This window comes from Schistocerca nitens, chromosome 10, assembly GCF_023898315.1.
Source record: "Schistocerca nitens isolate TAMUIC-IGC-003100 chromosome 10, iqSchNite1.1, whole genome shotgun sequence".
Classification (NCBI taxonomy): domain Eukaryota; kingdom Metazoa; phylum Arthropoda; class Insecta; order Orthoptera; family Acrididae; genus Schistocerca; species Schistocerca nitens.
The window spans coordinates 187,228,274-187,245,980 of NC_064623.1; the positions used below are offsets into that span (position 1 = coordinate 187,228,274).

The 17,707-nt window shown below is 39.9% G+C and overlaps 1 protein-coding gene across 1 annotated transcript in view; it reads left to right on the top strand.

The window, feature by feature from the left end:
• The window catches only part of LOC126209981 (homeobox protein unc-42-like), a 100,909-nt gene extending 97,599 nt beyond the window's left edge, over window positions 1–3,310 (top strand). The window contains exon 4 of the mRNA XM_049939091.1: window positions 3,204–3,310. Coding sequence (XP_049795048.1) covers window positions 3,204–3,310 — 107 coding nt within the window. The remainder of the gene's footprint in view (window positions 1–3,203) is intronic.
• The last annotated feature ends 14,397 nt before the right edge of the window (window positions 3,311–17,707 follow it).

Genomic DNA, 17,707 nt, shown 5'->3' on the forward strand with positions numbered 1-17,707 from the left:
GCAATCTGTAGGAATCAACATGCATTCCGGAAACGGCGATCGTATGAGACCCAAGTCGCTTTATTTGTTCATGAGACCCAGAAAATATTAGATACAGGCTCCCAGGTAGATGCTATTTTCCTTGACTTCCGGAAGGCGTTCGATACAGTTCCGCACTGTCGCCTGATAAACAAAGTAAGAGCCTACGGAATATCAGACCAGCTGTGTGGCTGAATTTAAGAGTTTTTAGCAATCAGAACACAGCATGTTGTTCTCAATGGAGAGACGTCTACAGACGTTAAAGTAACCTCTGGCGTGCCACAGGGGAGTATTATGGGATCATTGCTTTTCACAATATGTGAATTGTTTAATATAAATTGAGATTATAAATCTAGATTACAACATTGTTTAATATAAATTGAGATTATAAATCTAGATTACAACACAACTACACATTGATCTTGCTAAAAGCCGAGAAGCGATTCTTCCTAGTGTTGTAGTTCCCTGGGGCACTCTGGGATGCTCTCTGGGGTTCTCTGGGATTCTCTGCGTACTCTGGTATTCTCTGGATACTCTGGGATTCTCTGGGTACTATACGAGGTGTGGCTAGAAAAAAACCGGACTAGTACTGGTGAAACAATAAAACGAATGCAATAAGGCTGAAAGTCGCGTGGCCTGTCACGTGACTCTCGCTCCGCCTACTGCTCGAGTTTCATCTGCCTCCTGCACTCCATCTGCCCGTGGCGTCTGTTTTAAGTAGTTGACGTTTTGTCTGTGCGTCGGAAAATGTTGAGTGTACAGAAAGAACAGCGTGTTAACATCAAATTTTGTTTCAAACTAGGAAAATCTGCAAGTGAAACGTTTGTAATGTTACAACAAGTGTACGGCGATGATTGTTTATCGCGAACACAAGTGTTTGAGTGGTTTAAACGATTTAAAGATGGCCGCGAAGACACCAGTGATGACACTCGCACTGGCAGACCATTGTCAGCAAAAACTGATGCAAACATTGAAAAAATCGGTAAACGTGTTCGACAAGATCGCCGTTTAACAATCAGAGCAGTGTGAGTTAACAGGAGTTGACAAGGAAAGTGTCGAACAAGTTAACCGATTTTTTCAATGTTTGCATCAGTTTTTGCTGACAATGATCTTCCAGTGCGAGTGTCATCACTGGTGTCTTCGCGGCCATCTTTAAATCGTTTAAACCACTCAAACACTTGTGTTCGCGATAAACAATCATCGCCGTACACTTGTTGTAACATTACAAACGTTTCACTTGCAGATTTTCCTAGTTTGAAACAAAATTTGATGTTAACACGCTGTTCTTTCTGTACACTCAACATTTTCCGACGCACAGACAAAACGTCAACTACTTAAAACAGACGCCACGGGCAGACTGAGTGCAGGAGGCAGATGAAACTCGAGCAGTAGGCGGAGCGAGAGTCACGTGACAGGCCACGCGACTTTCAGCCTTATTGCATTCGTTTTATTGTTTCACCAGTACTAGTCCGTTTTTTTTCTAGCCACACCTCGTATCTGTCCATTCTCTAAATTTTTCTCTTTATTTTCTTATCTCTAACATTCTCTAGTTTTGTTCTGTGTACTGTCTTTAGATGAGATCAGTTCGTTCTATCTCGTGAGATTTTTTTTTAAAAAAAAGCTTAAAACACTAATTCAGCTACTGAAGCGTCTTCTATGGGTTGCAGGGGTTACGACCCCTGGGGAGGTGGGTGGGTATTCACGCATGGCTGTCTTCACTTAGCCGCTGCAGCTACGAAAGGCGGGTGACCTTGAACGAGCTTCACCTCGCTGCCGCCAGAGCTGGAGGATCGCGCTCTAGTTCTAACGCGAACCATACGCGACTGGAACAGAAAAGGGAGGTAATGACAGTGGCACGTAAAATGCCCTCCGCCACACACCGTTGGGAGGCTTGCGGAGTATAAATGTAGATGTAGATGTACAGCCATCCATCGAAAGTGTTGCCGGTGCAGGAGTTTATGCACGAACTCATCTCTCGATATGTCCCACATATGTTCGACGCAATTTGTTGACAACTTGCCCCAAGTGATTTCCATATCTTTGAACCACTCAAAGACGCAATGGGAGGAAGGAAGTTCCGTTCTCATGAAGAGGTACGCCACGCGGACTACCAAAAGAATTTTTTTTCTAAAGGAATTTATGCGCTTTGTAAGCGCTGGACGACTTGTATTGAGCGTGTGGGAGATTATGTTGAAAAGTGATACCGCTTTGTACCACTTCTGCCCAATAAATAATATTTAGAAAAATATTTAAGGTTTTCATTTGACTCACCACCGTGGATATACCGGGTGACCAAAAAGTCAGTACAGATTTGAAAACTGAATAAATCACGGAATAATGTAGATAGAGGGGTACAAATTGACGCACATGTTTGGAATGACATATGGTTTTATTACAACCAAAAAAATATAAACGTTCAAAAAATGTCCGACAGATGGGGCTTCATCTGATCAAAATAGCAATAATTAGCCTAACAAAGTAAGACAAAGCAAAGATGATGTTCTTTACAGGAAATGCTCGATATGTCCACCATCATTCCTCAACACTAGCTGTAGTCGAGGAATAATGTTGTGAACAGCACTGTAAAGCATGTCCGGAGTTATGGTGGAGCATTGGCGTCCGATGTTGTCTTTCATCATCCCTAGAGATGTCGGTCGATCACGATACACTTGAGATTTCAGGTAACCCCAAAGCCAATCATCGCACGGACTGAGGTCTGGGGACCTGGGAGGCCAAGCATGAGGAAAGTGGTGGCTGAGAATACGATCATCACCAAACGACGCGCGCAAGAGATCTTTCACGCGTCTAGCAATATGGGGTGGAGCACCATCCTGCATAAACATCGTACGTTCCAGCAGGTGTTTATCAGCCGGGCTGGGGATGATGCGATTCTGTAACATATCGGCGTACCTCTCACCCGTCACGGTAGCAGTTTTGCTGCCCAGCGCCATCTGTCGGACATTTTGTGAACTTTGTTTTTTTTTTTTTGTTCGAATAAAACCCCATGTCATTCCAAGCATGTCTGTCAATTTTTACCTCTCTATGTACATTATTACATGGTTTATTAAGTTTTCAAATTTAGACTGACTTTTTGATCACCCGGTATTTTGGAGAAAATATTTGCACCGCCGGCCCTAGTGTATACATATGCAGCTGATCGAACTGTGCTGCCGTTTTGTTCACAGGCATGACTGCCGAGGACGAGTGGTACAACAAGAGCCTCTCCGCACTGCGCATGAACTCGACGCACCACCCCAACCTGGCGGCGCCGATGCTGCAGTACCAGACGTAATGACGGCAGGCCATCTCGCCCCTCCACCACCTCCAAGCCGACGCCGACGCCGACGCCGACGCCGACCAGCAGCTCCACCAGCACCTCGCCACCCTACCCCAGCACCAGTACGCCGGCAGTGGGAGCGGAGGCCGTCTCTTCTGATGCCGTTGCCACCGCTCTTCTCCTGAGGGGCCACCACTGGTGGTTGGACTCCGCTTCAGAAGCTCGTGCTTCGAGGTGGTACTTCGGCCACTGCGCCCCGGTAGGTCCACAGGAGTGACTGACGGTGGCGGAGGTCCGCTCTTTTGGGCCCGGTGTCGGGACCGCGTCAGCTGGCACTTTGGACGAGTCCAGGGGCGACTGTTCTCCTGCTGAGGATCTCACCTGTTTGGGCTCCAACGGCGACGGCCTCTCAAAAGTTGATAACTGTCAGCGACCTCCCCAGTCCAGTATCAGCTGCGGCCAGTGTGTGGTGTTGGGGTTCGACGCACGTCTCCTCTGCCTACCGGACTTTCTCTGACGGCAAAGTGACCCTGCGAAGATCCACTTTTCAGAAGCCTGTTCCATGTTGCAGTGAATGGAGCTCAAAGAAAGGCACTGGTCGGTCTCAGACTGTGCATCACTGTGCTGGAATGCACCCTCTTTCTGCAGGCACACTGGGCAGCCTCTACTCATGTTATGATACGTGGAAATATGGAACACACCACTGTGGGCGAAACTGTGAACCTACACTGTTTTAGCAGAGAGGAACCTGAATAATAATAATAATCAACTTTGTGACCGCCTCGTCTTACCGCTACAATTACTTTCACATAGTGACATTGCCATAGAACTAGTGCAGTGCAAGTGGGGTATTACAAAAGCTATTAATGTGTTCCACACTAAAACTTCATTACAGGTAAAGATTCCTCTGCTAGCTTCTTCCATACGGAATATTATATCAACCATATTTCCCTTCTAGGCATCCCACATTCCCAGAAACGTTAACCAATTCTTTCGTCAAACTGATCTTCTTTTCTATTTTTCTGTCTCGCATGTTACAGACAAACCTGCAGTGAAATGTATTCGTGTTTAGGAAATATACCTCACACCTTTAGCAGTGAAGGAGACTTCTGCAAATTTTGAAAAGAAACAAATCTAGAGCGTTTCACTATGTATCTTCCGAGATTACAGTTTTAATGGATTTACGCTCAACTAGATAGTTCAACTTGCTGTTATGCAAAACGTATTGCCATACACCGAAGAGCAAAGAGTAACTCGAACACTGAAGGGAGTAAATTCGTCTTCCTTTACTGTTTAGCGTCTCTCTGTAGAACTAACAATAAAACCAGGTGGATTCATGTTTACAGTTACATTCCCTTGGCCTTTACATTATTGAAAATAGTCTTACCGATTTCAAAATTTTTGCAAACCGTAACACAGTCGTCCGCTGATATACCCCTCGCTTCCTTCTGCCATTGCATTCAAATTCAAACAGATGACACATCACGTAACGTTAGCGATAGCCCCGGACGGTGCACAAGTCCCGCCCAATCACCCCCCTCCTCACCAATCCATATCGTAAGGAACATGCGCATGGTCTGGCGCATGTTCCAACATCAAAGTTGTTCGTATCACAGATATGCCAGTCATAACAAGGGAGAAAATCAGTAGTTAGTACGAAATACAGTTTTTCCGGTACCATTGTGAAAAGAATTAGAAATATGTTCATTGAATATGTGACTTGAAAAATCATCAATAAGAATGAAAAATAAAAATGGTATCAACACTATCTTTTTTATTTCATGAGCTTTCATATGCACTACATCAAAAAGTCTGATATTTGTTAACTGCAGTGAGCGCAAATTTCCGTCACCTCGCGTAGTGTAAGAAATTCTGTTGGGAAATATTAATTGGTAGTATCGCCAAGGATGCTGTCCATTATCTCGATTGTCTAAAGTCAATGTTGTGCATAAACAAGGCACAGTCGATGTCTTGGTTTGTTTCTGATTACCTCATGAAGACTAAAGAATATAAGAGTGGGATAATGTAGAAGTGCGTAATGCAAGCAGTCAGATATTTATACAGTGACATTCTTCATTAATATTTGCCTGTGTAATGGGTGAATTTTAACTTGTGAACTCTTATGACTGCTTGCTTATAGCAGACACGAGGTTACTTTGAGTTCTTCTTCAGTGTTTGAGAGCTTTAGGGCTGCCTATTGTTAAACATATGTACATAATTTCGTCAGTGTCATTCCAACACATCTTATCGTACTTTAATGTCTGTTAGATATCAGTTTTGACAGCAGTTGGCCACAACAGTCAAGATTAGGTACCTTGTGTATGATAACTTTATTGAGAGTGCATTTCTATGTTTCATTTTGACAGTATTCCACAAACTGCTAAGAAGTACTAACAGCACAGCACTGCTAGTATGAACAACCGCGGTAAAACAAAAAAACGACGAACAAAAACACGACAGCGACAAGGACTACCAAAGATCATATTGATACGCTCTTGGTTGGTGTGGCGGGGGGTAGGTGTGGTGGGGGGTAAATGGGCGGGGCTTGTGCAAATGTCCGGGGCTGTCGCTAATGTTTCCTTGACACATCTCACACTATTTTTTTTATTTTTTCGGTCACACACGTAGGACTAACTCCTATATCCAGGAGTACGTTTCATACCTTTATAGCATTGATAAGATTTATGGACATTTCGAAATTATTTTATGTGTTATTGCCCCTAATACTTTTCGCAGTCTCAGAGATATTTTCTACTTATTCCTTAGCTTCCTTACTTCATTTCTAATAGCAGCTATTTCATATTAGCTTAAAACCAGGAAGGAGAAAAGATTTTGTATGTATGAAATGATTCACCAGAATCTTGAAAACTATACCAAAGTACTCCTATTTCGAATATTCTGCTTCGACTGTATTCGTGAGATGCAGGGACTGTTGAACTCGTGTTAAAAGACCACGACTATTGAGAGTAGTCAGACAAGACTAAACATTACTGCAACTTATATTCATTTCTCCCCGTTATCATTAGAATAACTATGCTTATCATCTGGTACGAACTTTATCTTATATAATTTCAAAGTTTCGAAACACTAGACATGAAATCCGTTTAAGAATCAGCGTTCACAAACAATTTATTCGACAACATTTTTATTTTACAGTCTACAGAAGCATTCGTATTATAGTTAACCACTTTCACCAGTAAATTGCCATTTTCAGATCTGTGAAAGGAAATCTAGTTTCTGGTGCTAATGGAGTACAACGTAACGTTTTTCTTAATAGTTTGAGAATTCCAAAGTAACTATGAGCGTTTGTATCTACATAATGCGTCTATGAAAAAAAATGAAGTAAACTACTTTTGCAGTGTAAGGACGGAATGACGGGATTCCTGACAAAGCGCAAAGTTGCATTGTTGGGAAAGAGAACATTTACGACGTATTAACTCTCCTGTGTTGGTTCGTCCTTGAGATGAAGAATTGACAGCATGATATTACTAAAGTAATAAAATAGTTAAAATTATAAAAGTAGGATAAAGAAATTTGCATTATAAAGGCCATGAAAACAGGCAACAAAAAATTTTAAAAAAACCCTCATTTTAAAATTTACTTTACAGTTCTTGTTTTATTGATATTTTAAGTTTTTTTAGTCTCTGAAATGTTTATTTTTTTATCTTTGGGCTACACATTATCTGCTTTCATGATTTTTATTGAGACGGTTTTTCTTTGATAAATTTTAGTATAACTTAAAACAAGCACAATTATGTCGCCACGTCTCAGTATATTCAGAAAAAAGTCCATTGTGCTCCCTTACCGCTTACACTCGATTTTTCTCCTTTTCTACAGACCATGAGTTGGCTATATACGGCGAAACCGGTAATGCTGACTGAAATGTTATATTTCGATCGTTGAGTGTAGGGAAAAGTTATGAAGTATATTGCAGCGATTAAATTCGTTGCTGCTATGCACACGTACGTGCCAACAATTAACGGTACAAATATGGTTATTCCCGATATGCCAACCCACTCTCTGTAAATGTTATGAGCGTTAAATATTTTAAACTAAGGCATTTTCCGTAATATTTGATCGTGAGCCAACGCCACTGAAATTTACATTTTATTGCTGAAAGTTATAATTTACTTCTTCCTAACCAATGGCAATTCTTGTAGTGACAGAATACAGGAGTTCTGCTCGTAGCGTACACACCAGCCCACCACCAACAATGAAAATAGTGGAAGTTTAAATTTTCACCTGACGAGAAGAGTAAAACCTTCGAACTGCACCGTGACAGAAGTAAAATTTATTACCTTCACAATGAAATTACGTTTCATTTGAGTCACGTATTATATTACTGTCGTAAAATTAATTATCCTGTTAACTACGATATCGTCAGAGTCCTGCTGCTAAAATACAGGAAACACCGCACTCCTCTCAAGCTATTTTTACCTCCGGGATTGTCAACTACTTAAAAAAAAGAAGCGATTCTCTCTGTCAGAAAAATAATTCAATATATTGTCTCGTGCGATAAATTTTATGCCCTTCAAGCATTTACCTGTCAGATTATAACGAAATTAAGTGAAAACTGACAGCTGAGTTGGGAAGCAGTGTACCAAATACCTTAACTCGCAGTCGACGTGAAATTTCAAAACTGTCGCATCAAGCACTGTGACAGCCATATGGCTTGCGTTGAAAAGTCGGAGCGAAGGGTGGGGTAAATATGTTACTTTTTTGACACATCGGAAATTTTTAACTTTAATTTTATTTGTGTTCTTCGTAATGCAATTTTTGCAACGATTACAAACATTTTTCGCGTGATAAAAAAAGGATGTGGTTTCAAAATGCAAAGCTCAGAGAATACGGCTCCATGTGTTACACACCATTTATGTGTAGACATAGACTAGGAATGTCTAGGGAGTGAGTCCACATAATAGAATTTTTGTCGCTATTATGCATTGCCTTCAAATGTTATTGTGACTAAAGTCGATGTAGGAGATGCCCGTAAGATTTTATGTTGCTATATAGTTAGCAAGGTCAGGGCTTGTTCTAAAGTGCCATAGATTTTATACACGCGTTTCATGAGCCCCTTAAGAATTTCATTCGAGATCCATAATGACCTCGGTTTAACTGTTTAAGGAGAAACGCTAGAACATTTCGCTTGTTTACGTGACAACTGTGATAATTCAGTTGTCGCAATATTTATTTATTTTTATACCGAAAAGTAAGTGATAGCCGCCGATATTTTTAGGTTTGTACTGCAGATGGTCGCATTGTCAGTTCCGTATTTTAATAAATTATGGTGCAGCGGCATTCCGAAACGGGCTCCTAACCCACAATGAAATATTTTTAGGAATTAAGTTTTTCCTTTTTTCCTTCCTGGTGCCATAAGCTTAAACTTCCTTCATTTTTCGCAAGTTATTTATCGTACGTACTCATTCTGCATGATATAACAACTAGTAGAGGAAAGTGTTGTACGCCCGAACACTTTACAGAAGTCTAACCTATTTTCTTATTTCCCTTTTTAAACTTCATGAGCGCTGTAATCTTTCCCTGGAATTAGAAAAACTGCTTCGTGGTCATGTTCCCAGGAACAAACTTTCTATTCAAACTTAAAAGTGTTGCAGAAGAGAAATGCTTGTCAGTACTGTATTTAATAGTCTGTGTGTTATATTATTTCTCTACTACAGACCAACAATTAGTAAGTAAAATAAAATCAAGAAGGAGTATTTGAAAAAAAAAAAACAGATACAAGTTAAAGACATTCTGAAATAGAAGCTATCAGTAGCTAACATAAATTTGCATTTTCAAGACGGAAAATTTTGAAGACATTAAAGAAACTTAGCTCATTTGGAGATATCACGTTTTCTATGGTAGGAGACCTCCTTCCGTTTCAAAATACACGACTGTGCACGAACCAACAAGGTATGGCTTAACCATCCACACCTCATGTAACGATTACTTTCTTCTAATGTGGGTACAAAGATCCTATAAATTAGCTGGTAGAATTTTATTTTACGATTGCAATTTCGGCATTAACCCATTTTACAGAATAAGATTTGGGCACATAGGTTTACGTCAGGCAGAGGTATTGTGTTGTTATACGTAAATCCAGTGGGTTTAAGTATAAAGAAAGAGGTTTCGGTAGTCTGACGTTCCAGTGGGTGTTTTTGAAATTTATACTTTTTATATCGTTATTTTAACGTTTTTCTTAACATTTTAAAAGTGCAAATACAGTATTTGTACTGGTAAAAAGTAAAACTGTCATGTGCACTAACACTCTTTCGTTACATGTTTTGTTAATTAAGTTAAATATTATTTCTCAATTTACGATTTGTTATGAAAAGGGAATTACATTAAGGTCACTACGCGTAAATTTAAACTATAAGATATTTAAAAAAAGAAACGAAAGCTTTACTGTTTTAACTTACTGTCTCTAAAACTGTCCAAAGCTTTGAAAGGTTTTCTTTGTGCGTCACTGCTCTCTCTCTTTCCTTGCTCTTAGTGCCCATAGTGGAGTGCTGTTCATGAAACAACCATGATTCCACGTACCTTGAAGGGTCACAAAGAGTCAGTGGCGGGCCATTAAAGTTCAGAAACTGTAGTGAAGAAACCGTTTTTCATTCCCGTCAGTAATAATCAGATCCGTCTGGGAACACACTCTTAGATATTCACTAGATGACACTGGAATTGTCTTGATGGCATCTGTCAACGGAAGCAAACTTCTGAGATACTTTGTTTTGTTTTCAGAATTTCCACCAAAGTTCTCACAATTGTCAAAAACATACTCACGAAATACTTTAGTCGTATCTCGTTTGTTCAGCTGAAAACGAAGTGCAAGTTACTCGACGGCTTTTTCCCCTAAAAGTATTGTCTTTAATGTCTCTGGGCCAAGTTCTTGTGTCTACGGGATGAACTGGCCACAGCCATCTCCAATTCCCCGACACTGCCTATGTTCGTAACATATCACAAAACCTACGGTTCTGTTTTCTTTTTCCGTCAGAGGTACCGGTCACATGCACTGTGTAAACCCATAAGCCAAAATATTATCATTAAAAATTGTTTAATGCCGAAACTGCAATTGTAAAATAAAATTCTAGTAGCTGAAAGGAAGAACTGCAATTGTAAAATAAAATTCTAGTAGCTGAAAGGAAGATGACACTTTTTAAAAAAAATACGTAACTAGTTTTAATAAATACAGAATTTTACTTTTACGACGACAGAAGAGTGCCGGAAACTGATTATGGCGGTCTCTAGTGCGCCTTCCTTTACGTGATTGTAAATTCAGTCACTAGATTGAAACACCTGATAAGGAAACATCATGTGTTCGTAGATACACTATCATCTGGGTACAACACTCTCCCCTACAATTAGTTCCTTTTCTGATTACTGAAAATAAGTGCAATTGTTTGGACATATGTATAATCAAGAGGTAATGACTCACAGTGTGTTGCATAAATCTTATCTGTAGATGAAAACCGCTAGAACTGTGGATATGGGTCGAGTGGCAGCAAACTTCGACACTGCGAATTTGTTTAGCACTTGCCTCATACCTATAACGCAATACACATAAATTTGCCATACAATATTAGCTCTTTATTGCATTGCGTCACCATATTTATCAACACATAAGCTGGCTCGCACTAGTATGACAGTTATAATTAACCGTTGTTGTACCTACATAAGAAAAGAAACTTTTCCTTCCTTGGAGAATATCCATTTGTATCTGCAGCAGCAAAAATTATTCTCCTTGCTGTTACTGATAAGTATGCAAAAACAGGGCACGTAAGTGTCGTATTAAACTTTATGGAGACCACGGTTTTCTTCATTCTTCAGTGCTCGCAGTTCTCACAAAAACTCGAAAAAACGCCTTTGAAGATTAAAAGATTTTCGAGCCGTGTGAAGCATCAAACGTTTCGAGTTTATTTACGTAACAACCGGTGCCTGGAAAAAAGATGTGGCCGTCTTGTCTTTTATTCATACAGTTACTGCTTCGAATGTCGCTAGTAGGAACCTTTTTTTCTTTTACTTTGACTGAAGTTCTGTAGTTAACATCAAGTGGAAACATTCAGTAACAAATACCGATTCATATCTTTTTAATAAAAATTACATCTTTTTATTTTTAATAACTAACTGCGTGAAAATGCGACTGTTCACAAGAAATCAAAATTTGTTACAAAAATGGTTGGGCGTCAAGTGAAAAATAAAATTCTTCTTCATTTATAGACCCCCTACAATTGATGAATTTCCCACGTCTATATCAAATTTTAAATTATTTTCTTGCGACCAGTAATTAAAAATAAACATAATCATCTGATCAAAGCTGCCTTTTTTTTTCGAGTTTTTCTGAGAACTGTGTCTTACTGCGTTAGGAAACTGATGTTCAGGCGCTGAGTACTGAATATTATAAAAATGAAGAAAGTCTATCAGTGCAAAAGAATGAAGAAAATCTAAGAGCGCCAATACTTAAGGTCCGCGTGTTAGCAGACAATCTAAACGAAACAAACAGCGTTATTGTAAAGTCAGCCATCGGTGTCTGCTGTAGGCCAAATACGTAGTACGTACGCTACGCTCACTCCATAGGTATTCTTATACTATAAACATAGCAGGGAATGACAAATGCAGTGTGGGAATAACCAGTAGGAACAGGAAAATCTCTTTGAATTGTATTTTGTGATACATTCATAGCTTATTTAATCTCATTTATTAAAAGAGACGGGATTCGCAAGTAAAAAATAGTAATGAATAAGAATATGGCCAAAGAAAGGCATTAACTCAGAATCTTTTTACGGAAACGTACACTAATAGTCAGCTCGTCAGACTAAGTGTAAGAACAATATTCCATTTGTACATGGACAAGAACAATTATTTGTGAAATTGTATAGCATGAAGTCTCCACTGCACCTGAACAACTTCTTCCGAAAAAAATGCTGTGTTTGATCATATATCAGTCTCACTCAACTCCCACAGTTGTACTTTTAAAAATGTCCTACCACCAACTTCTTTCACACCCTGTACTTGCACTGCTTTCGTATATTAACATCATCTGTAATGACAGGTTGGAACATGCTAAGCATCTGTAGCCAAAAAAGCAATTACGTCCTCGTTAATTGTCCCATACACATATTAGGTCACCAATATTAGGTAATACCTTCATTTCTATGTTTATTGTACTAACATAATTCCTCATTTACTGCGAGATATGGAAGGTGTAATAAGCCCATTGATGCATATTGCTAAGAAACTCTTTTATTAGGGTGGAACAAATGTGAAAAATATGGAACACCGATCGTGGACAATTTTGTGTGTAGGGCTAGATGGAAATTCTGTGATTTCTCCCGTGAGATGGAAGATTATCAGTTCGCAGTGACATTACTGATATCAAATGTATAGAAACATATACAACAATCATCCTGTGCTTTGCTATCGACTCTCGATCCCCAATTTGCGAAAATCGATTCTAATACGTAGGATGAGACAAGACAGTGAGGCATGGGAACACACGTAAGCGAAACTGTATAGTTTCCCAGTACCTAAAAAATGCGGAAACTGCACGGAAAACGCTTTTCGTACTATAAGTCTTGTTGTGTTGTTACTACACTGATACAGACGCTTTATACTACAGACTGGGACTGTTACTGAGTGTGCAAGAGATGCTTCGCCATGTGCCGGGTGGCGAAAGCAAGAGGAGTCCTCCTCCCAAAATTCCTATGGTTACTGGTCTCCTGAACGTAGGACTAACACAAAGGAAGAAGAACAACAAATATAAACAATAAACTACTTCTAAGATGTTAATATTTTCATTCTAATGCTTAAAAGTCCTATAATACGTAATTAAGCGTTTCGTCCCTAGAGTAAGGAATATCTGTTGACTTAGTGTTCGTGAGAACGTAATGTTGAGTGTCCATTTTCTGTCCCATATCTTAAATGTTCGTGTAAATGGAGCCACTGTAATATAAGTGCCACAGTGTTTGCAACTTTTAGTTCGTTTTATGTGACAGAAGGACTTGGAACTTGCTGTTTTATTTCGTACACTGTAAAACATATTACTGTTAAGAATCACCTGTCTGGTGATGACGACATCTACCTTGCTGTACTTCACGCATGTTCTTGTCTAGCTGTTCTCTTTTATTTGTGTCCAATATGTAAGTTCATCCATCACTACTCCTCACTGCCCAGACACTTCGCTATTAACTTACAACATATTTCAGCTGCCTAGCGAACTTTTCAGTGGAGCAATGCATTGTCCTTTAAGCATTCATGTTAGCATACGGAGTGCGCTTAATTTAATGTACATTGTACCTAAATCAGGTTGATCTGATGGCAGTACATTCTTGTGCATTCTTTTCCGTGTACGTGAGAGACACCAAGCCATTTTATCCCGTCTACAGATTTGTCAGAGCAAACAGTTTTCAGTAGAGTTCTAAATAACATACAGCATATTTCTCAACAGGTTAGTAGCATACGGCAGGCATTAAGTAAACAGTGTTAACTGGACAAAACATACTTACTTTAACTACCAAAAAAAGCTCGTACTTCTATGCGTCTATTACCGACAATTAATGTATGTCATGTATTGTATATAATATATATTTAAGCTAATTAAATGGAAGGAAAAAACTTTTATTGTGTAATATTTGTAGTAGTTTTCTGTTATGGAGTAATAAAAGAAGTCAGAAAGCAAACAGATACCCATGATAGTTATTCTGTCTTATCTCACAAATTGTCTATGCTTTTCCCCAAGCTGCAGACCATTTAGTGCCCAAAAAAAGGCTTTCCCCGTCACTGAAGAACATATGTCGAAGTTATTCGTCTTCAAAAGGTAAGTGCAAAGTTTCTAAGTCACTAAAAAAGACCAGGAGTGTCGTCTTCCACATTAGCTCGTCGTAAGGATTCCTTTACATGCAGAACCCAGTACGTAATTGTGAAGAGAAAATGTTCATCAGAAACTAGTATTACGTTGGGTGTATGATAATAATGCGTATAAGGGGCAATACTGATAACAGTACTAATTTTGAACCCTACTAAACAACAACAAATGTTCGTAATTCATGGAAAGATCTGACACTCGTCTGATTCTTTAGTTGTATCATTCTTAGTAATATAAAAATTCCTTTTATTTTCTCATCTAGAGGAGAAGTCCTGATGGAGTACCTGGACATAAAATGCATGTAGAAGCATTTGGTAAATGATCCACACCCTATTATTATCCACCTACAACGAATGACATTTACATTACGTCAGTGACGATTCACAGATCCGACGGCAAGTATTCTTCGATATGTGGAGGAAGACAAAATTATACGTTTCATTTCAGAACAGAATAACTTAATGTTATTAAATATATGAATTATATTACATAAAATTACTATGATCAAATATATATTGTAATAATTACTGTGAAGATATTAGTGGAATAGGATTTTCCCAACAGAAAGAGCTTACATTCAGTGCTAAACTCCAATATATTTCTCACAAGATACTATTATCTAGCAGGATGTTGATTACAACTGTACCGACGTGTGTAACTACCCTCTGCATTAATGTTACGTCCACGAATCTTAAAAAACTTTTATTTGCCCTTGTTGTCGTTCTTAGCACTGTATGTTGAAGCAAAAAGAAATGCTAACACCGTCAAAGTACACTAATGAGTATGAAAACAGCGAAAAATTATCAGAACATCAATATTTTTGAAGAAATTTTCGCAGGTCGTTGGGTCTCTGCAGAATTTAATTGTACTACACTCCTGTATCCAGAAAATGTTTCTCTCTCTCTCTCTCTCTCTCTCTCTCACACACACACACACACACACACACACACACACACAAATAGACACACATACACATAAAAATCTTCATTATACACAGCAGAGGAATCTTGCATATTGGCAATTTACTGCGACGTCCTACAACAACATCGAAATTGCGACATCTCAACAAGCGCCGTTTTCAGTGTCAGGTAGATAACTGATATATTAATGCAGCATCATGCAGCCCCTTCTTATACATAATAATTTTGGTTACATAACAGTACAAAGACGCCACTGAATAGATTTTGTTGGTTTATCGGGTCCTAAGTAATAATAATTGCACTGCTGAATGTGGAGGAGTGAGCAGAAAGGTGGAACGAGTATAAATGATGAAACGCAAGGAGGAAGTTACTATCCATTGAGGTGCCACAAGAAAACTTAGTCGATTTGGAAGATGTGGGAAATCAGTCAGAGTTTCACAGAACTGTGGAATGGTTATGGTCAAACAAGCTATATACGCAAGATAACTCTCTTCGGGATTTATAAAGTCATTGGGAATAGTAGCAAGCAAACTACAGTGGTGCCATGGAGAGATACACTATGTGATCAAAAGTATCCGGACACCTGCCTGAAAATGACTTACAAGTTCGTGGCGCCCTCCATCGGTAATGCTGGAATTCAATATGGTGTTGGCTCACCTTTTGCTTTCAATCAGGTGCTGGAAGGTTTCTTGGGGAATGGCAGTCCATACCTCAAGGAGTGCTACACTGAGGAGAGGTATCGATGTCGGTCGGTGACATCTGGCACGAAGTCGGCGTTCCAAAACATCCCAAATGTGTTCTGTGGGGTTTAGGTCAGGACTCTGTGCAAGCCAGTCCATTACAGGGACTCCGCCACAGGCCGTGCGCTATGAACAGCTGCCCGATCGTGTTGAAAGACGCAATCGCCATCCCCGAATTGCTCTTCAACAGTGGGAAGCAAGGAGGTACTTAAAACATCAATGTAGGACTGTGCTGTGATAGTGCCACACAAAACAAGAAGGGATGCAAGGCCCCTCCATCAAAAACACGACCACACCATAACATCACCGCCTCCGAATTTTGCTGTTGACACTACACACGCTGGCAGATGACGTTCACCGGGCATTCGCCAGACCCACACCCTTCCATTGTGTACCGTGATTCGTCACTCCACACAACGTTTTTCCACTGTTCAATCGTCCAATGTTTACGCTCCTTACGCCAAGCGAGGCGTCGTTTGGCATTTACCAGCGTGGTGTATGACTATTAGCAGCCTGTCGGCCATGAAATCCAAGTTTTGTCACCTCCCGCCTAACTGTCATACTACTTGCAGTGAATCCTGATACTGTTTTGAATTCCTGTGTGATGGTCTGGATAGATGTCTGCCTACTAAACATTTACAACCCTCTTCAACTGTCGGCGGTCTCTGTCAGTAAACAGACGAGGTCGGCCTGTACGCTTTTGTGCTGTACGTGTCCTTCATGTTTCCACTTCACTATCACATCGGAAAAAGTGGACCTAGGGATGTTTAGGAGTGTGAAAATCTCGCGTACAGACATATGAGACATGTGACACTCAATCACCTGACCACGTTCGAAGTCCATGAGTTCCGCAGAGCGCCTCATTCTGCTCTGTCACGATGTCTAATGACTACTGAGGTCGCCGATTGGGAGTACCTGGCAGTAGGTGGCAGCACAATGTACATAATATGAAAAACATATGTTTTGGGGGTGTTCGGGTACTTTTGATCACGTAGTGTACCTCTGCGCGAAGTCAGGACAGCTGTTTGGAACCTGTAAAACGTCTTCGACACAAGTAAAACGTTATTAAAATTCAATCTTTTATTCGCAGTGTTTATTATTGTTATGGATGAAATCCTACAGCAAGTATCAGATGCAATTGGAGATCATAAAATGAAAGCAGTGCTTTTTGCCGATGACCTGATGTTATGGGGAAATTGCGAGAAGGAGGTGCAAGGGCAGTTAGATGTATGGGAGGCAACGGCAGCACAATATGGAATGCATTTCTCTGCAAAGAAAAGTGAAATAATTGTCACAACAAGGAAGAAGAATAGGCCAAATGTGGATATAACTTGTGGAGGGGAAAAACTACAAGTGGTAGAGAACTTCAAGTACCTGGGAAGCATGATTGAAAGTAAGGGGGTAAACGCAATGGAAATAAATGAAAGGTGCAGAAAAGCAGGGCAGTTCTACAAATGCATTATGGGGCTTATTTGGAGCAAGGAGGTGCCACAGAAATCCATGGGAATTATATATCGAACCTACTTTGTCCCCATATTGGCATACGGAAGTGAGACATGGGTAATGCACAAAAGCGACAAAAGTAGAATACAGGCTAGTGAAATGAAGTTCCAGAGGAGCAGGTTGAGTGTAACAAGACGAGACAGATTGCGAAATGTGTATGTGAGGGAAAGACTAAAGGAGGAACCAGTACAGGACAGGATAGAAAAATCAAGACTGCAGTTGTATGGACACATAAAGAGAATGGATGAGGGAAGAATTCCAAAGAGGATGTTTGATCTGCAACTGGAGGGGATGAGGCCCAGAGGAAGACCAAGAGATAGATGGGTGAAGGGAGTGAAGGAATGTGTGACGAGAAGAGGAGAGAACTGACGAAGATGGAAGAGGGGGAATGATG